Source organism: Balaenoptera musculus, chromosome 11 (assembly GCF_009873245.2).
Source record: "Balaenoptera musculus isolate JJ_BM4_2016_0621 chromosome 11, mBalMus1.pri.v3, whole genome shotgun sequence".
In the NCBI taxonomy this organism is placed as follows: Eukaryota; Metazoa; Chordata; class Mammalia; order Artiodactyla; family Balaenopteridae; genus Balaenoptera; species Balaenoptera musculus.
Genome location: NC_045795.1, coordinates 66,687,977 through 66,709,539, shown reverse-complemented (window position 1 = coordinate 66,709,539; position 21,563 = coordinate 66,687,977). Strand labels below are relative to the sequence as shown.

The window sequence follows — 21,563 nt, the reverse complement described above, 5'->3', positions numbered from 1 at the left end:
CCCGGCCCACCAGAGGGCCAAGATGGAGCTGTACCCACCAGTGGACAGGCACTAGCCCCTCCCACCAGGAAGCCAGACCAAGCCTCTAGACCAACCTCATCCACAAAGGGGCAGACACCAGAAGCAAGAAAACTATGACCCCTCAATACAGGGCAGACTTTACCCTGGGATCAGCTGGGCCCTGGCCTGGCCCACTAGCGGGCCAATGCAACCTTCAGGACACCCCAGAACCCATACCCGACTGTGTCAGGAACCAACATGCCCCCACAAAACAATCTGAAATGAGCTCTGGGATCCCTGGGCTGTAGCCAGACTCCAGGAACAAGCTCTGCTTGCTAGTAGACCGGCACTAACCCCAGGATCTGGCTTCAGCTGCCAGTGGGAGGGCAACAGCCCCAGAGTCTTGAGGACTCTGACTCCACCCACCAGTAAGCCAGCACTAGCCTTGGGGGCCATGTAGGATTGCACAACCAGCCACCTCATGACCAGGCCCTGCTAAACAGCAGCCAGTAGCATCCACACAAAGCAGGTTCTGGCAACCAACCAGACTAGGGGTCTATCAGACCACCCACACAGTTAGCCTGCCACAACAGAAGGACCCACGGAGCCCTCTTCAAGTGAACCCTTAGATCACACAGCTTGGATGATGGGGGTGCAGAACTGCTGGGATGCATAGGACGCTTCCTACAGAGGGCCGCTTCTCCAAGGTCGAGAAAAGTAACTAACCTACCACATACATAAAAATACAAATAGCAACTGAGATAAAATGAGAAATATGTTTCAGACGAAGGAACAAGATAAAACCCCAGAAGAACAACTAAGTGAAGGGGAGACAGGCAATCCACCCAAGGCGTTCAGAGTAATGATTGTAAAGATGATCAAGGAACTCGAGAGAAGAATGGATGCACAGAAAAAGAAGTCAGAAATTTTTTAACAGAGTTAGAAAATATAAAGAACAACCAAACAGAGATGATGAATACAATAACTGAAATGAAAAATGCACTGGAAGGAATCAACAGTAGACTAAATGAATCAGAAGAATGGATCAGTGAGCTGGGAAGACAGAGTAGCAGAAATCACTGCTGCTGAACAGAAAAAAGAAAGAAGAATGAACAGAAGTCAGAACAGATTAAGAGACCTCTGGGACAACATCAAGTCTGCTAATATTCACATTACAGGGGTCCCAGGAAAAGAGAGAAAGGGCCCAAGAAAATATCTGAAGAGATAACAGCTGAAAACCTCCCTAATCTACAAAGGAAACAGTCACCCAAGTCCAAGAAGCATACAGTCCCATACAGGATTAACCCAAAGAGGAATAGACAAGATACATTGTAATCAAAATGACAAAAATTAAAGATAGAGAATACTAAAAGCAGCTAGGGGAAAGCAACAAATAACATACAAGGGAACTCCCATAATACTATCAGCCAATTTTTCAGCAGAAACTCTGCAGGCTAGAAGGGAATGGTATGATATATTTAAAGTGATGAAAGGGAAAAACCTACAACCAAGAATACTCTACCCAGCAAGGCTCTCACTCAGATTAGAAGGAGAAATCAAAAGCTTTACAGACAAGCAAAAGCTAAAGAATTCAGCACCACCAAACCAGCTTTACAACAAATGTTAAAGGAACTTCTCTAGGTGAAAAAGAAAAGGCCACAACTAGAAACAATAAAATTACAGAATGAAAAAGCTCATTGGTAAAGGGAAACATACAGTAAAGGTAGAAAGTATCCACAAACAAAGCTCATAGGGAGGTTAAAACACAAGAGTGATAAAATCACCTGTATCCAAAATAAGCAGTTAAGAGATACACAAAACAATTAGATATAAAATATGATATCAAAACAGTAATCATGAGAGGAAGAGTACAAATGCAAGGAATCTAAAATGCATCTGAAATTAAGAGATCAGCAACTTAGAACAATCACATATATACAAAGACAGCTATACAAACACCTGATGTAATTGCAAACCAAAATTTATAACAGATATACACACAAAAAAGAAAAAGGAATCCAAACATAACACTAAAGATAGTCATCAAATCACAAGAGAAGAGAGCAAAAGAAAAAGGGGAAAATAAGATCTACAAAACAAATCCAAACAATTAAAATGGCAATAGGAACATACATATCAATAATTACTTTAAATGTAAGTGGGCTAAATGCTCCAACCAAAAGACACACACTGGTTGAATGGATACAAAAACAGGACCCGTATATGCTGCCTACAAGAGACTCACATCAGATCTAGAGACACATACAGACTGAAAGTGAGGGGATGGAAAAGACAGTCCATGCAAATGGAAATCAAAGAAAGCCAGAGTAGCAATACTTATATCAGACAAAATAGACTTTAAAATAAAGACTGTTATAAGAAACAAAGAAAGACACTACATAATGATCAAGGGATCAATCCAAGAAGAAGATATAATAACTGTAAATATATATGCACCCAACATAGGAGCACCTCAATATATAAGGCAAATATTAACAAACATAAAAGAAGGAATCAACAGTAACACAATAATAGTAGGGGACTTTAATACCCCACTTAGGGGACGTCCCTGCTGGCGCAGTGGTTAAGAATCCATCTGCCAAAGCAGAGGACACGAGTTCGAGCCCTGGTCTGGGAAGATTCCACATGCTGCGGAGCAACTAAGCCTGTGCGCCACAACTACTGAGCCTGCATTCTAAAGCCCACGAGCCACAACTACTAAGCCTGCGTGCTGCAACTACCGAAGCCCACGCACCTAGAGAAGCCACCACAACGAGAAGCCTGCGCACTGCAACGAAGTGTAGCCCCCGCTAGCCGCAACTAGAGAAAGCCCGTGCAAGCAGCAACAAAGACCCAATGCAGCCAAAAATAAATAAATTAATAAATTAATTTATTAAAAAAATACCCCACTTACATCAATGGACACATTATCCAGACAGAAAATCAAAAAGGAAACACAGGTCTTAAATGACATGTTAGACCAGATGGATTTAATTAATATTTATAGAGCATTCTATCCGAAAGCAGCAGAATACACATTCTTTTCAAGTGCACGTGGAACATTCTCCAGGACAGAACACATGCTGGGCCACAAGGCAAGCCCCAGTAAATTTAAGAAAACTAAAATCATATCAAGCATCTTTTCCAACCACAATGCTATGAGGCTAGAAATCAGCCACAAGAAAAAAACTGTAAAAAACACAAACACGTGGAGGCTAAACAATATGCTACTAAACAACCAATGGATCACTGAAGAAATCGAAGAGGAAATTAAAAAACACCTAGACACAAATGAAAACAAGATGATCCAAAAACCTATGGGGTGCAGCAAAAGCAGTTCTAAGAAGGAAGTTATAGCGATACAAGCTTACCTCAGGAAACAAGAAAAATCTCAAATAAACAACCTAACCCTACACCTAAAGCAACTAGAGAAAAAAGAACAAACAAAACCCAAAGTTAGTAGAGGAAAGAAATCATAAAATCAGAGCAAAAATAAATGAAACAGAGACTAAAAAAAATAGAAAAGATCGATGAACTAAAAGCTGGTTCTTGGCAAATATAAACCAAATGGATAAACCTTTAGACAGACTCATCAAGAAAAAAAAAGGGAGAGGGCCCAAATCAATGATATCAGAAATGGAAAAGGAGAAGTTACAACCAGCACCACAGAAATACAAAGGATCATAAGAGACTACTATGGGCAATTATATGCCAATAAAATGGACAACCTATAAGAAATGGACAAATTCTTAGAAAGGTACAATCTTCCAAGACTTAACTAGGAAGAAATAGAAAATATGAACAGACCAATTACCAGTACTGAAAATGAATCAGTAATTTAAAAACTCCCAATAAACAAAAGTCCAGGACTAGATGCCCTCATAGGTAAATTCCACCAAACATTTAGAGAAGAGTTAACACCCATCCTTCTGAAACTATTCCAAAAAAATTGCAGAGAAAACAACACTTCCAAACTCATCCTATGAGGCCACGATCACCCTGATACGAAAACCAGACAAAGATATCATAAAAAAAGAAAATTACAGGCCAATATCACTGATGAACAAAGATACCAAAATCCTCAACAAAATACTAGCAAACTGACTCAAACAATATATTAAAAGGATCATACACCATGGTCAAGTGGGATTTATCCTAGAAATGCAAGGAGTTTTCAATATCCACAGATCACTCAATGTGATACACCACACTAACATATTGAAGAATAAAAACCATATGATCATCTCAATAGATGCAGAAAAACTTTTGATGAAATTCAACATCATTTATGATAAAAACTCTCCAGAAAGCTGGCATAGAGGGAACACACCTCAACATAATAAAGGTCATAAATGAAAAACCCACAATTATCATACTCAACAGTGAAAAGCCGAAAGCATTCCCTCTAAGATCAGGAACAAGACAAGGATGTCCACTCTTGCTACTTTTATTCAACATAATTTTGGAAATCCTAGCCACAGCAACGAGAGAGAAAAAGAAATAAAAGGAATCCAAATTGGAAAAGAAAAAGTAAAACTGTCACTGTTTGCCAGTGTCATGATACTATACATAGAAAATCCTAAAGACGCCACCAGAAAGCTACTAGAGCTCATCAATGAATTCGGTAAAGTTGCTGGATGCAAAATTAATATACAGAAATCTGTTGGCATTTCTATACAATAGCAATGAACTATTAGAAAGAGAAATTAAGGAAATAACCCCATTTAGCATCACATCAAAAATAATAAAATACCTAGGAATAAACCTACCTAAGGAGGCAAACACCTGTCCTCTGAAAACTGTAAGATGCTGATGAAAAAAACTGAAGACCACACAAACAGATGAAAGATACACCATATTCTTGGATTGGGAGGATTAACATGTTAAAATGACTATACTACCCAAGGCAATCTACAGATTCAGTGCAATTCCTACCAAACTACCAATGGCATTTTTCACAGAACTGGAGCAAAATATTTAAAAATTTGTATGGAAACACAAAAGACCCTGAATAGCCAGAAAAATCTTAAGAAGAACGGAGCTGGGGGATTTCAGACTATACTACAAAGCTGAATTTATCAAAATAGTATGTTACTGTCACAAAAACAGACATAGAGATCAATGGAACAGGATAGAGAGCCCAGAAATAAACCCACGCACTTACAGTCAATTAGTTTTCAACAAAGGAGGCAAGAATATACCAATACAATGGAGAAAAGATGGTCTCTTCAGTAAGCGGTGCTGGGAAAACTGGACAGGTACATGTAAAAGAATGGAATTAGAACATTCTCTAACATCATAAACAAAAATAAATTCAAAATGGATTAAAGACCTAAATATATAAAAGTCCTAGAGGAAAAGATGGGCAGGACACTCTCTGACATAAATCACAGTAATATTTTTTTGGATCCATCTCTTAGAGTAACTAAAACAAAAACAAAAATAAACAAATGGGATCTAATTAAACTTAAAAGCTTTTGCACAGCAAAGGAAACCATAAACAAAACGAACATACAACCCATGGAATGGTAGAAAACATTTGCAAATGATGTAACCGACAAAGGCTTAATTTCCAAAATATACAAACAACTTATATAGCTCAACATCAAAAATAATAAATAAATAAACAACCCAATCAAAAAATGGGGCAGAAGACCTAAATAGACATTTCTCCAAAGAAGACATTCAGATGGCCGACAGGCACATGAAAGATGCTCAATATCACTGATAATTAGAGAAATGCAAATCAAACCTACAATGAGGTATTACCTCACCTGGTCACAATGACCATCATCAAAAGCCTACAAATAATAAATGCTTGGAGCAGAGAGTGTGGAGAAAAGGGAACCTTCCTATACTGTTGGTGGGAATGTAATTGGTGCAGCCATTATGGAGAACAGTATGGAGGTTCCTTAAAAAACTAAAAATAGACCTACCATATGATCTGCAATCCCACTCCTGGGCACATATCTGGAGAAAGCTCTAACTCGAAAGATACATGCACCTCAATGTTCACTGCAGCACTATTTACTACAGCCAAGACATGGAAGCAACCTAAATGTCCATTGACAGAGGAATGGATAAAGAGATGTGGTACATATATTACATGAATATTACTCAGCCATAAAAAAGAATGAAATAATGCCATTTGCAGCAACAAGGATGGACCTAGAGATTATCATACTAAGTGAAATAAGTCAGACAGAAAAAGAAATATACCATATGCTATCACTTACATGTGGAACCCAGAAAATTGATACAAATGAACTTATTTATAAAACAGAAATAGACTCACAGACATAGAAAACAAACTTATGGTTATCAAAGGGGTAAGGAGGGATAAATTTGGAATTTGTGATTAACAGATACAGACTACTATATATAAAACAGATAAACAATAAGGATCTACTGTAGAGCATAAGGAACTATATTCAGTATCTTGTAATAACCTATAATGGAAAAGAATCTGAAAAAGAATATATATATGTATAACTGAATCATTTTGCTATACACTTGAAACATTGTAAATCAACTACACTTAAATAAAACAATGTTTTAAAAGAATTAAAAAATAAAGTCTACTTTTGGGACTTCCCTGGTGGTCCAGTGGTTAAGACTCCGTGCTTCCAATGCAGGGGGCACAGGTTTGATCCCTGGTCAGGGAACTAAGATCCCACACGCTGCACGGTGTGGCCAAAAAATTAAAAAAAAAAAAAAAGTCTACTATGATATTAAAAATTCTTTCTCTTTGGGTGTGACTTGCTTTATTTTGGCATTTATTTGGTTGCAAGTTCTAATAAGCTAGGAAATAGGCAACAATCTACAGATTTAGGAACACTACAGATGCTGACAACTGGTTCATGCAGTCCTTACCTATAGCGTAAAAGAAGAGAGAAGCATTGAGAAGCCTGCATTTCTGTTAAAATGGCCCAGTTGGACAGAGTCCCTAGACCAAGCTGACACAAATCAACCAATCTGATTATTTTTGGATGGTCTCTCATGGGCCATGAGAAACTGCCTTTTCACTCATGAAAAATTTAAACTATTTCTTATTTTATAACGTATGTTTATTTAATACGGTCAATTAAAAAGGAAGTCAAACAGCATATATATGTATATTTACACATATATATGTAAAATTATAGTGCTTTAGCAAGAATACTTATTTTTATTCCTCTTTCCAGGTGGTGAAAAGCCTATGTGAGTAACACTTCCGCCCCTTCCATCACTTTCCTGGGAAAAGCAGTGACTTCTTTGGCCAGTGCTTCTAGGAGAAGGACCCACACATGAACATCTCAGATCTGCCTCTTCCCTCTTTTGGGAGCAACCTGTTTGCAGACAGCACACAATCTCTGCACCAACAGGCTCCACATTGACTGTGACTTTAAAAGTCTTTCTAATTCAGGGTTAATCAAAAGTTAGAATGGGTTGAATGGTGGCCCCTAAAAAGATATGTCCATATCCTAATCCCTAGAAATGTGAACGTTTCCTTATTTGGAAAAAGTGTCTTTGCAGTTGTAATTAAGTTGAGGATCTTGAGATGAAATCATCCTGGATTATCTGCACTAGCCCAAGTTCATATAGTAGTTCTATTTTTAGTTTTTTAAGGAACCTCCATATTGTTCTCCATAGTGGCTGTACTAATTTACACTCCCACGAATACTAATGATATCCATTAGTCCCCTCAAACTGCAACAAACAGCATTTTTATTCTTAGTTTACTAAGCCGAAATTGTTAAATAATTGGGAATGAAGGTTGACCTTTGTCAAGTTATCTTTTTTGATATCAGAATTATCGTAAGGTCTTTCCCCTCTGGATGACTAATATGCTAATTGCACTGGGATCAGAGTGTGGCTTGTGCCATGTGGAATTTATGAAAATTTTTTCTCTGAATAATTTTTGTAAAATGTTCCATGGGCCCTGGAAAAGATGTATTCTGTTTGTTGGACAAATCTTTTTTTTTTTTTTTTGCACTGGAAGAATCATACAGCCTGGTGAGCTGGGATACTCCAGTTACATCTGCTGTCCTGGCAAGCAATAGCACTCCATTTGACTATCAGCACGTACTGATTTAGATGATAAATTATGCTCACCCTGTGTAGAGGTAGGAGAGGAAGTGGCTAAGAGTATGGTCTCTTAACAAGGCTGCTCAGGCATGTGCCTCACCACTCTGTGTCCTGTCTCCCTCATATGTAAAAAAGAGATAACAGCCCAGATGAGTGCTCAATGATGCTGTTATTCTCTGTCACATCAACCTTATTCAGATTCTCTCCTAAGTCAGATTTATTTATCTGATTTAGATATTTATCTCCATCCTTATTTTTGTCTTCTTATATGTCAAAAGGGATGTTAACAAATCTCTTGCTTTTACTGTACTTTTATCTCATCTTTATACTTATAATAAATTGGACATAATAATTTTGAGTCATTATTATATTCAAAGGTCACAACAATTAGATCTTCACTATAAATTTCACCATGTATTGGTATAAAATGCTCTTTCTATCCCTGTAAAGGAAAAAACAGGGCTTTCTGGAACACTGGTGAGCTGGAGGCAGAGATGCTGGCAAGGACACCCAGGCTTCTCACTCTGCTTTCTTTCCCCAGTTAAGAAGGTGAGTGTGTTAAGGCTAAGTTTGGTCAACGTTTCTTTAAACTGAAGAACATGAACTGTTGAGTAAATATCTCTGGAATGAAGTGTGAACCCTGAATTTAACGGTAGTAGAGTAGTCACCCTCTACTTTGCAGAGTCCAAGTATCAGGGGCTGCTTCTGCTGGGGATTCTAGGGCTGAGGGAGTGAGTGGTGCGTTACATGTTATGTGTGTGCCTACGCTGAGAGGCCATTTTGCTTCCCGTGAGATATGTATTCTTGGAGGATGAAAGAGGAAACCAAATTTAACTTTATTGTGTGTGTGTGTTTTCTTTTTCTGTCAATCCCTGATACTCCTTACACAGCACATTCATTGCATACGCTTTACATTAGAATTTATTTTTTATCATTAATATTACGGCATTTCATTTTGTTTGTATTTTATTATTATACTTAGCTTGTTATTAATCTTTTTGTTTCTCTTATTATATTTGTGAGTCTCTCACTAATATATAGATGAATTTTGTTTTTTGCCTCTATTTTGAGAATTTTTACCTAATAGGATTTTCTTTCATCTCAATTATATATATTGTCATAACTGATATGGGCTTTCTACTGTCCTTTGCTCTAGGCTTTCTGATTTTTTAATGCTCTCTTACAGCAGCTTTTGTACTGTATGATATATATTCTTACATGCACCTTTGTGCTGAATGATTATACATCTTGCATTTATTTATATTAGGGTTTCCGTTAGGATAGAAATGTCTAAATTTTTACTAACAGAAATATTAATACAGCTTTTAAATCTAATTTATGCCTTTATTACTGGTTAATAAAAGGTATGACAACCCAACAGCCATAAAAACTAAATGTTGACCATAAAGAAGACTAAACACTTTAAAAATAACATGTTCTAGGAAGGATGGGGGCAAGGGATAGTTAGGGAGTTTGGGATTGACATGTACACACTGCTGTATTTAAAATGGATAACCAACAAGGACCTACTGTATAGCACAGGGAGCTCTGCTCAATGTTATGTGGCAGCCTGGATGGGAGGGGAGTTTGGGGGGAGAATGGATACATGTATATGTATGGCTGAGTCGCTTTGCTGAAACTGCACCTGAAACTATCACAACACTGTTAATCGGCTATACTCCAATTTAAAATAAAAAGTTTAGGGCTTTCCTGGTGGCGCAGTGGCTAAGAATCTGCCTGCCAATGCAGGGTACATGGGTTCGAGCCCTGGTCTGGGAAGATCCCACATGCCGCAGAGCCTGCACTCTAGAGCCCACGAGCCACAACGACTGAGCCTGCGTGCCGCAACTACTGAGGCCCATGCACCTAGAGCCCACGCTCCGCAACAAGAGAAGCCACCGCAGTGAGAAGCCTGCACACTGCAACAAGGAGTGGCCCCTGCTTGCCGCAACTAGAGAAAAGCGCGTGTGCAACAACAAAAGACCCGATACAGCCAAAAATAAAATAAAATAAAATAAATAAAAATTTTAAAAAAATTAAAAAGAAAGTAACACGTTCTATAAAGCCCATGATATGATTCTATCCCTACATTTTTTGTTATTGGTGCTGTTTTTGAATCATTATAGGTTAAATGAAAAATTAATTTAAAATCAAAATATGATTACTACCATTCTTTTGTTCTTCCAAGAAATGTCATTAATTTGTTTAGTCACTTACTTAACTGGTGTTGACCACCTCTACCTCTGTAAGATGGTGAAGCCCCACTCAGTGCACAGGCTTGTTATGAAGTTTCAATGTGATTATATAGCCAGAAGGGCTCTGAGAGAGTACAGAGCACTAAACAAATGTACACTGATATTACCATTGAAAACAGGTGACATTTTATGTGGCCACCATGGAGTAATTAAGATATTATGGATGGAATTATGTAGGATTTGTAGTTTAGATGTGAAAGTGGAACTTGCCAATAAACAAGAGTCATTAGCAAAAAACAAAAAAAAGACAGGAAACTCCTTTTAGATGGCATGTAATACACCCATTATTTGGGTATACCTCATTTCCTGAACCACCAATCCTCTCATTTATTTTTCCACCTCTTTCCTGTTTGATTCACTAGTTTAAATGGGTTCTTTTTTTTTTCTGTCTCTCTTATATTACCTTATTCCATCCTCCCACCCCCAATTTTTTAAATGAGGAAACTAAAGTTTGGGGAATTAGGATGACTTTTCCAAATCTCACAGCGTCTATCTATCTATCATCTCATCTATCTAATCCATCTAATAGATGAAAGTATTATATCTATGTTTTTAAAAACCAAGCTGGGATCATACATACTACTGACATACTTTTAAGTCAGTTCAAGTTGTTATACAAAGCCAGCTCTATGTTTGTATGCTTGTAGAGCCACTGTTCTTTCATATCACTCTTTCTAGAGTAGCAGCAGAACAAAAAAGGGAAGAGAAAGCACATTTGTTTTTTCAATCCTGTGGTAGAGAATACTTGGGACCTCATGTGCCAACACTAGATCCATGTTAGAGACTCCTGTTGTGAACCTCTCACCTCTGCATGAACAGGGAGTCATCCTGAGCTAACTTTCTTTATCTTGGTTCATTATTTAATGTGTTCTGTTTTGCAGCAGCACTAACACACACAAAAACCCAGTTAGACACTGAGGCTAGAGACAGTGGGCACGAGAAGTCAAAATAGAGCAGTTCCATGGACAGAGACCTACTGGATTTGAGTCTTCCTTGTATGGCCTGAAAAGACTTTTGGTGCAGATGCTCAAACAACGCATGTCTGAACACTGATAATGGACCCAGCAGATAATGGTCCTGGGTGGATGATGATCCACTGAAAATTGAGAAGGCCTAGGCTAGGAGAAAGAGAAATATGAGCTATTTCTTTACCTGACTTGCAAGTGAGAAGCAGAATTTTTCATTTAGAGTTATTACATATAAAGACATCAGACTCCTTTAATCTGTACCAAAATGAGAGTGACCCAATGGTCCTTTACCCATTTAAGAATGAGCTTCCATTTAAGAATGGCTCCTAAACAAGTCCCCTCAACTTAAGGCAGTTTCACAGATAAGGTAGTGATGAAACAAAGAACCCAAAGGCAGTGTTCTGAGGAAATGCCTGTGTCTATTCCAAATACAAGGAGAGGTTCCCTTCCAGGCATCACTCACAGAAGAGGCTGCCACCTTGTATTTCCACCCTCACAAAGCCTTTCATGTTATAGGGCATTCTCTGAATCCCTTTATTTTTAACATCACAGCACTGTTTGGATAAGTTACATTATCCTGAAATATCTTCAATCAATGCAAGTTTTAGATGCTTATAAATTTTATCTTGGTTAAAAAAATTTTTAAGAGCAAAACTACACAGATTTAGTAATCATCCTTGGGTATGACCTCCAAATTGAAGTACTGGATGCTATTGTAAAACTCACCTTAGAAGCAGCATAGTAAGTGGCTGTATCATTAAGGTCATATACATAGGCCTACATGACAAATGAAAACAAAAAAACATCAAGTGCCCAACTATTCAGCAAATATGTAATTGGGCCTCAAGATGAATCTCCAGTGAAAGCATCATTAAGGATTCAAAGAGTGATGTATCAAAACCAACCTGATAATGTGCCCTGGAAAACTGTCAGATGACTCAGAATATGGCTTTAGTGATGACAAAGACCTGATGGCATGGTTGCACATAAAGAATTCAAATAAAATCTTCTCATAAAATGTGAGAGTGGGAAAAAGCAATACTTCTCAGTTTTACATAATATGTGATTGAGTACATAGTGTGTAGTACATATTTTATATAATATGATTTAAAATATAACTAAAATGATAAATTTAATATTCTAAGTAGTTATTTATTTCATTAAAGTTGGCCTAAAGGTGTTTGGACTTTTTTCAACGTGAAGTTGGAGAGTGGTCATCACATATTCAGAGGCATCTTGTATTTGGTCCCATGTACTATTTATGGACACCCTCCACCCCATCCCAATGCTGGCTTTAGCTCCTTGGCATTCCTCTCCTTTCACATCCTAGGCTCCAGATTCAGCAAGCCTTGTGCCTGCCTGAGAGTCCAGTCCCTCTGTCCAAGAGGAAACATGATATCTATATCAGAATGAACTTCACATAGTGGTTATTCGTTTGTGATTTTTAAGGTTTCTAGCTCACTAAAAAGCGACCTAGTTTTTACATCTCAGCTTCTTGTTGTGATTTTTTTTAAAAGGATGTGGTGCCTTCCCAACACACATGATATTAAATATCTATAAAGCCAGAGCAGTGGTCATGGCAAGAGACATACAGGGGCTTGAGGCCTGAGGCTGACTCTGAATAATAAAAGAAACGATGAGAAGGTCAACAACTAATGAGGTATTTTGCTAATTCACTGATTAAAACTATATAAGAGGGCTTCCCTGGTGGTGCAGTGGTTGAGAATCTGCCTGCCAATGCAGGGGACACGGGTTCGAGCTCTGGTCTGGGAAGATCCCACATGCCGCGGAGCAACTAGGCCCGTGTGCCACAACTACTAAGCCCGCACGTCTGGAGCCTGTCCTCCGCAACAAGAGAGGCCGCGATAGTTGAGGCCCGCGCACCGCGATGAAGAGTGGCCCCCGCTTGCCGCAACTAGAGAAAGCCCTCGCACAGAAACGAAGACCCAACACAGCCAAAAAAAAAAAAAAAACTATACAAGAGATTTTTTTATCCTTGCAAAATTCTGTCCTAGCAAAGGCTAAAACACTATCAGTAGCTATTAGTAAAACCTTTAAGCTTCCAATTAAAGCTAACAAACACGTCCCCTAAAATTTATTGGAAAATATTACTTCTCCGTAGGGCTGAATTCACTGTGCTGATGTGGATTTAAAACACTAACCCTAGAGGAATTCCATACCGTGCACAAAATCGATTTCACAAACATGGAAGTGTCTTTGAAAGTCTGTTAATATTATCAAGTGGAAAAATTATCCTACTTTTTAACTCTATTAGTCCTTCAAAAAACTTTAAAAAAAAACTAGCTTCTCTGTTGAAAACGATATCTTTCTTTGGCTTTTTAGAACTGATATATTAGGCACAGCTCAGAGAAAGGAGCTAAGAAAAAGCTACACATGAATCCCACTTCTTGAAAAGTGACATGTTAGTACTGAAAACTGTTGTTTTAGAAGCAGTTAGGCTAATTAAGCTTGACAGCATGATTTCAAGAGAGATGCTGTGCAAGCCCCTATCCACAATGAGAATTTGCATTGAAGCAAGGAACAGCTGATATGTGCAGAGAGATGCAACTCTGGAGTTCTATCTGTAAACTCCATGCCCTTAGAAAGGATACAGTGGAGTAAAATGATAATGATGATGATTTTGGATTAACATTTAGTCCTTTTCAAAGGGAGGAAGTTGTATCAAGAAGCAGGTCCCGGGACTTCCCTGGTGGCGCAGTGGTTAAGAATCCACCTGCCAATGCAGGGGACATGGGTTCGAGCCCTGGTCCGGGAAGATCCCACATGCTGCGGAGCAACTAAGCCCATGCACCACTGAGCCTGTGCTCTAGAGCCCGTGAGCCACAACTACTGAAGCCCGCGCACCTAGCGCCCGTGCTCCACAACAAGAGAAGCCACCGCAATGAGAAGCCCGCACACCGCAACGAAGACCCAACACAGCCAAAAAGATAAAAATAATAACTAACTAAATAAATAAATTTATTAAAAAAAAAAAAGCAGGTCCCACCACCCATCATTGAAGAGATTTCGTAAATGGAGAAAGGCTGTGACTGATGCATGAAAGGAAGAGGAAAACTGCCAAAATTTCCTTTGTAAGTTATTATTTCAAAGGAAGATCCTCATCACATCAAGTACACAACTCTGAACAAAACAGAGCTTAAGGCAAAATAGGTAATAAGGATATCTGGGCTTTTATTTTGAAATTAATAAAATGTGGTTGATTATACAAAGGTCCAAATTAAGCATAATTGTGAATTAAGTTTACTTCATGCCTGAATCAGACAGAACAGATAATTTAGAAAAATACACACAAATATTACAGTAAAGATATATTAACCTGGTGATTGACAGCATTAGACTTAATTTGAAAAAACAATATTGGGTTAAAACCAAAAGGGGAGAGATTTCTTTTTTTAATTCTTACAGTTAGAAATACACTTGCTTTAAAAACTCACTAAACTCACCATTGATCATGTTCTCAGCATTATGATTCATGCCTAAGTCTCTACAAGCAAAGACAGACGATATACCTGGATTCTGTTACTTTTCTTTGTTTTTCCTATTGTTTAACAAGAGTCAGGAGGAGATGCACTGCTTCTGTAAGGCAGAGCCCTTGGATGCTGAACACTAAAAATAATGCCATGCTTGGCTGGTGACTTATAGATCAGTGGTGGCAGAAATGAAGAGTAAAACCTTAGCTCCTCAGAAAAACTGGCTTTTCTTCAAAGACAGGGCAACCTGACTTGTGATCATTCTTTGAAGCAATTTACATCAGTAGCCAGCTCAGTTACAACAGCTGGTGGGCAAGTATTAGACACAGATGACTCTTTTACAGCCAAAACACAGGAGAAATTAGATTATTAGCTTTCCTGTAAATACGTAATAAGGTTGGCTAGTCCTGGAGAGAAGAGGAATTGTGTATTACCAGACTTTTACTTTAGAATAGAATGTTCCAAGTTCAGCTGCTTCAGAATCACCTGGGAAGCTTATTAAAAATACAGTTGCCTGGGCCCACCCCAAACCTTTAGAAGGAAATCTTTGCATTTTCAAAAAACTCCCTATCCTACATAACCTGATGAGTCTGTGTCCTGCAAAGCTTGAGAACTTCTGCTCTCAAGGGCAGTGCTGGGATGTCTTATGTTGCAAATCATTAATATTTCTGAGGTCCATTACTCACGTGTAAACCTTAAGAACAAAATCCTTCTCTTCCTTTAATTCTGTGAGCGACTGCAGGACATCCAGGATGCTTAGGACTGCACAGCCATATGGCCGCCGATAGTGCAGGTGAGCAGGGCCCTTCTTTGAGTCATTCAGGAGCATCCGGCCTGGGGCACAGCAGAAACACCAGTCAGACTAAGAACTCCATGCTCCTCTATAGCACCACCAAATTATCATCCAAGGATGCCAGAGCTATAGGCACCTTAGAGACCTTCTAAATTGGAAGACTGAAGATGAAGGGAGCCATCCAAGGATGCAAGGATATTTATGTAGGGGAATGCCAAACAGGCCTTTAGCCAGGGCTCTTCCCCTGCACCACATTCAATTAATCATCCTTACTACCCACCTCAACACCAACAGTCCATTTATTAATCATATGAGAATGAAACAGTGGTTTCATGAATTTCTTAGAAAAACCAATGTGCTAATATATTTTAACTTCTTAGTTGAGTATTTTAGCTGACAGGTAAAAGTTATGTATACAGAGATAAGGAGGACAATGTACTATTCTTCCAACCAAATTCTTTCAGCCAAAGCTGCTCCTGAACCACTGTAGGAGCAAGAAGAGTCTCAGAAAGTAGATGGGAGGTTGATTTTCCTGCTTACCAAGGCTGTCCTTACAGTGGCAAGAGGACTTGCAAATGCAGAACTGGAACCTCAACAAATGCTTTATCAAGTACAGCAAAACAAAAACCCAAAAGTACAGCAAAAAAGAGTTGTTTTGTTGTTGGCAAAACAACTCTTTTGCTGTACAAGATATGCCAGAACCCACTATGAAAGAAGACTTGGTTAGTCATAGGCCCGCAAATTATGTCATAAACTTAAAATAAGACTGGACAAACAAACCACAGGTAGCAAAAATCTTGGGTGGGGTAGAAGTGAGATACCATCCATCTAGTGCAGTAATGACAGTAACTCTAATTTTGTAGAAAATAGCATAGATACATACTTTTTGATACAAAACACAGCAAAGGCCATTCACTACCTGTTAAGCTGGCAACCCTGGCAACCCGTTATAAGATCTCTGAGGCAGAGGGCTGGTACAGAGGCAGAACATTAGATGGAGAGAATGTAAAAAAGCAGACCACTTGAAATAAAACGTATGGGTCCAAAAACAAATAGGGAGCAGAAAATGCTTTCATTTCTATCAAATTCAGCTATTGCAGCAGCTGAGCTTAAGGTACAGCTCCAGTACAAGCTGGACTCTAATCCTAAGACCTGAAGTAATCCTAAGACCTGAAGAGCTGGGCAGAAGACAAAGGTCATACACAGTGGATATCCCAAGTTGGGGTGGTCTTAGTCATGTGAATTGATAAAGTGGACCATACCTATTCGTATCACATGGGCAACTATATATAAATCTCTCTTCATATCTTTGCTGCTCAGATCCTAAGAAAAGAGAAAAAATAAATTAAGGCAATGAATACATAGAAAATAATTAAAATTTCATTTTGAACCTCATAATGGTTTGCTTTTGCTGCTTTTAGCATATGCTATAGGTGGGGGAAGGGGATTAAAGTACATAGCAGTTTAGTGTTTATAAGATTCCTGCAGTGAAAGTCTGGACATCTTATATGCCCTTGGAAGATTATTTTGTTGACAGTATTTTTCCAGCTCTTATTTAGACCACCTATCTCCGAAAGTTCTCACATTAGAAATCTTCATGACATTGACTTATCCATGTTTATTCCAAAATCATATAAAAACATTCTGTAACAAAAGAAATTTCCAATGCAGAAAAAAAAAATGGGAAAACACCAAAAGGCTCATTAATGACTGAAATTCTGAAAGTTTACTCTCTACTAATTTTACATTTATTCTGCTGTCCACAAATGATTATTATACACTAGATACGTTCCCTTGAAAAGCGATTACTTTGGTTTTAGTGAAACCTCAATAATTAGATCTCCCATTTCTAAATTTAGATATGCATCATTTATGCTGAAGTATAAAGCTGAAAATAATTTTATCTGGAAAATTTTAAGGGCTTCCTTTAAGTAAACAAATCTGATCCAGAATCACTTTTAAAACTAGAGTTATAAAAATAATTTTATACATTATTTATGTGTAGAACACATTTTGAAAAAAAATGTTTGAGTATATATTTATACTTTATTTAACACATTATACTCGAAGTAATAAAACTTCCTTTAATATGTATTGTTTCAGACTTTCACCGGGTCATCAACCGCTGCTCACTCCCAGCCACGTTATGAATTAATGATGAAGGAGTAACCTCTATCTTTAATGGGACAGGTTCCTGTGAGTTCCCTTTTGCTTCTAGGAAAAGGTCCCTTAGTTCCATTTCCTTCCCATCTTTCATCTTTTGATTTGTCCCAGATACTTATCTCTTTTCAATAAAGCAGGAAAAGGGACAATCAAGCAGCAGTCATGATTTTGAATGAGCTTTGGATCCAGAATCCCCATGTTTGCTTTATGTTCATGTTTACCCTGTAGCAGGGTTAGGTCTAGGGTGAAGCAAGCAAACCATCTAAGGTATAAAATTTAAGGTCTCATTCTCAGGATCCTGCGCTTTGCTTGCCTCACCATAATCCCAGCTCTGCCCTGTAGAGTGGTCCTGAACATATGAAAGAAAAGGAGACATTAAAAAGTAATTTGTAATGGTGAAATTGAAGCTTTTAGATTCTAGATGGTTATAATATTTTGCCAAATTCTTGATGGAATAATGAAATATACTTACAATGAAATGGGTTACAAAATAATTTAACATAAATTGTTATCTCTGGAATCACAAAGATATATTTTTGCATGAAAGTTGTCTTTTGATATTGAAAAATATGTTTTAGACTCCATTTCAATAATTCCTTTAATTTAAAATGATATCCTCCAAACACTACTACATTTTGCTAAATATTAAGATGACTACTAAATAACAAATAGAAATTAAAAAACAGATTACCATTTTTATATAATTTTTGGGATAGAAACATGTCTATTGCTAAAAGATATGTAAATGTTTGACACATTTCAAAGTGAAATGGTCTTCTACATACCTTAGATTGTGTTAATCCAAACTATCAAATAACCAGTATAATTATAAATCCCAATATACGTAAAGAATTCAAGCCAGTTACCAAAGATGACCAAACACTAACCAGACGGGCTGTACACAAGACCATGGGATCTCTCCTTTGGTTCTGTTCAGGTGAATGAAAGGAAGAAGCCTAAAATGTAATTTATAGTATTTTCTAAATGGCTGGGTAGGGGCTCTTTCTTACCATGTTGTACATGGTACCCAGAACATTCTGTGGTATTTATTTGAGGTCAGTAAAAATAAGATGATAATAATCAGTACCAGAAAATATTTTAAGTAAAATTATCATTTGTGAGTTCCACATAATTTCAGTGTCAAAATTCACTGTAAAGGCTATCTTATTAGATATGAGCATGGTTAAACACAGTTACCATAGAGTTATGTCACAAGACCTGTAAAACCAAGGTGGGAAGAGAGGTGACTCACCCACCATTCATCTGGTGAGCAGGGTTTGAATTTAGACTTACTCACTGGACCTTACCCTCCAATCCTACATAACTAGGAAGTTGGTTCCCAACTACCTGGTGGGTAGAAAGGACAGTGACTCAGGGATCAGCATCTTGACTCAGTTACTAATATTTCATCTGAAACATGGAAAAGTCAATTCACTTTCCTGTGCCTGGACTACCCTTTTTCTGTAGAGATAATAGGATTTACAAATATAAAACATAGACAATTTATTCATTCTTATGCTGCAGAAAAGGAGGCAGTATTTTAATAAATGATATTATTGCACTAATAATTCAATTCATTCTTAATTCCAAGAAAGCACGACCTAAAATTCTATTTTGAAATGTGAAAAAGTAAATGTAAAAAATATGATGCCAATTAATGCAGGGAAAACAACACAAGTTCATTCCCTGAGCTGATCACTCAACTATAATAGAAAATAAACATGTATTCATTTATTTATGTAACCAATCATTAGTATTTGCCAGGCACTGTGTGTGAGGCACTGGATATCTAGTAAGGAGTAAATACACAGACATGCTCTCTCATGCACATACCACACAGCCATTGTTAATCATGAAAGTCATAAAAATCCTCACTGTATTAGACATTTACATAAATATGAAACACCTCCTTCTTGGATAAAATTCTTCCTGCACAGGAAGCTCTGAAATCTAACATAGTCAGAAAAAAACAGGATTTACCAAGAGCAAGATTGTGCATGGATAATGTGACTGTCTGTAATGTGGCTCTGAAGTCAGCTTGAGTAACCCTGCAAAACTGCTCCATCTGTATGGCTCCCTTTTCTTGATGCTAAGGTAAGCTAACATGCTGGCACTGACCACAGCTGTACCTGCATTTCCTTGCATTTACTCGAAAACTCTGTAACACATATGCCAATCTGGAAAACTCCTCTGGCCCACAGGAGGAACTCAAGTCTTAGATAGTCAGAAAATAGTTTCCACCAAAATTATTATTTCGTATAAGCTTAAAGTAAAACATGAAAATCCTGGCTAGAACAATCTTGTTCAAAAATCTTCTAGGCTTTGAAAAAAATTCCTCAAATCATTTTTTTGGGGGATCTTTAAGAAAAGATCCAGGGCTGTACTGCAAAGGGAACTACAAAAGTGGGTATTTTTAGCAGCCTTGTGCCTCCCCGTTGTGGCAGAACAAGAGCACATAATAAGTGTTACGTGCATTCTCTGATTTATAAAGCTGGAGCTACAGGCCTAGGCCTCTGGGCCCTATAGATAATTAAAATGCTGTTAAATGAAAATTTTGATTTGCTGTATAATTACATTCAAATATCATAATTAAGTTCATTTTTCAAGAGACAAGGACTTGCACTCATCACACTCAAGGACAGCACACCACGCACACACATGCACACGCGCACACACACACACACACACACACACACCGCTCTGTTCCCACAGTGCCAAAGAACAAGGAATCGACAATTCCTTTTGCTGCTTTAACCAACAATATCAGAGCATGAGGATCTATAAAAGACTCCTAAGGTCACTGGGACATTCTAGACAGATGGGTGTCTCATCTCATTCTAATCCTGTTTCAGGAAGGTGGCCCTAGAGAACCAGCTCAGTGTTCAGGTAGTCTCACTTCAGATGCTCTCCCCCAATATTCTAACCTACATCCCATTACCTGCAATTTCGACTCTTTCCCTTGTTCTCCTGCTGAAGAGAGAGCACTGATCTTTCCAGACTAAACCATTCTCAATTCCCTTAGCCGTCTTCCTGGATCTGCTTTTCCTGCTTTTCTTCCTGTATTATCCCTAAGCTTTGAATGCTGGGCTCAAAGATGTACGAAACTTCATGTTAGCTTAGCTAGATTTGTAAATCCTTCATATCTGAAGCAATTTCAATAAAAGTATTCCTGTAAAAGTGGCTTCTGATTCTGCAGTAACATCATTTGAGATTTCGATAAAGTTGGTAGTAATGAACAAAAAAAGTCAGGTAAACAAACCCAATTTTATCTTTCAGAGAAGTCACTATCAGAGCCTAAATAAATCCCATTTGTGTTTAAGAGGCACACCATAAGGTTTGAGACACCTGACTGTCACCTATCAATCATGCACCACAAATGAGGGCAGTGGCACTGTGACACCATCATACCTCCCTGTACTCAACAGGTTTTGATGGATCTCAGTATCACTGAAGCACATCAAAGAATCCATGATAGTCAAAAGTGGTTAAAATTGTGACACGGTCTTATTTTCTCCTCCTCAGCAAATAAATTAACTGAAATAAAATAAGCTGGGCAGTTAAGTTAAGTTATAACTGGGTAAAAAAAAAATTTAGTAAATCAGTAAAGAATACACAAGGCAACGTGGTATTGTGAGGCTTAGCACTTTTCAATAAGCAGGTTACCAAGCCTTCTCTGAGCTGATGAGTCCATGAGCTCAGAGACCACGAATAACAGCATGGTTATTCAGAAAAAACTGAAGTATGAATCATGGCATGAAAAGACTCTGTTCGGTATTTGAAAGAGGAGGAATTTAGTTGTCTCTCTTTATATAACTCATTAAAAAAC

The 21,563-nt window shown here is 37.9% G+C and overlaps 1 protein-coding gene across 4 annotated transcripts in view; it reads right to left on the bottom strand.

Moving 5' to 3' along the window:
• DOCK3 (dedicator of cytokinesis 3) overlaps positions 1 to 21,563 on the bottom strand; it is a 385,395-nt gene that overhangs the window by 109,492 nt on the left and 254,340 nt on the right. For all 4 annotated transcript variants that reach the window (XM_036869659.1, XM_036869661.1, XM_036869660.1 and 1 more), the window contains exons 11-12: positions 16,837 to 16,897; positions 15,468 to 15,615 (exon numbers count right to left, since the gene is read on the bottom strand). In XM_036869659.1, the coding sequence (XP_036725554.1) occupies positions 15,468 to 15,615; positions 16,837 to 16,897 (209 nt within the window). The remainder of the gene's footprint in view (positions 1 to 15,467; positions 15,616 to 16,836; positions 16,898 to 21,563) is intronic.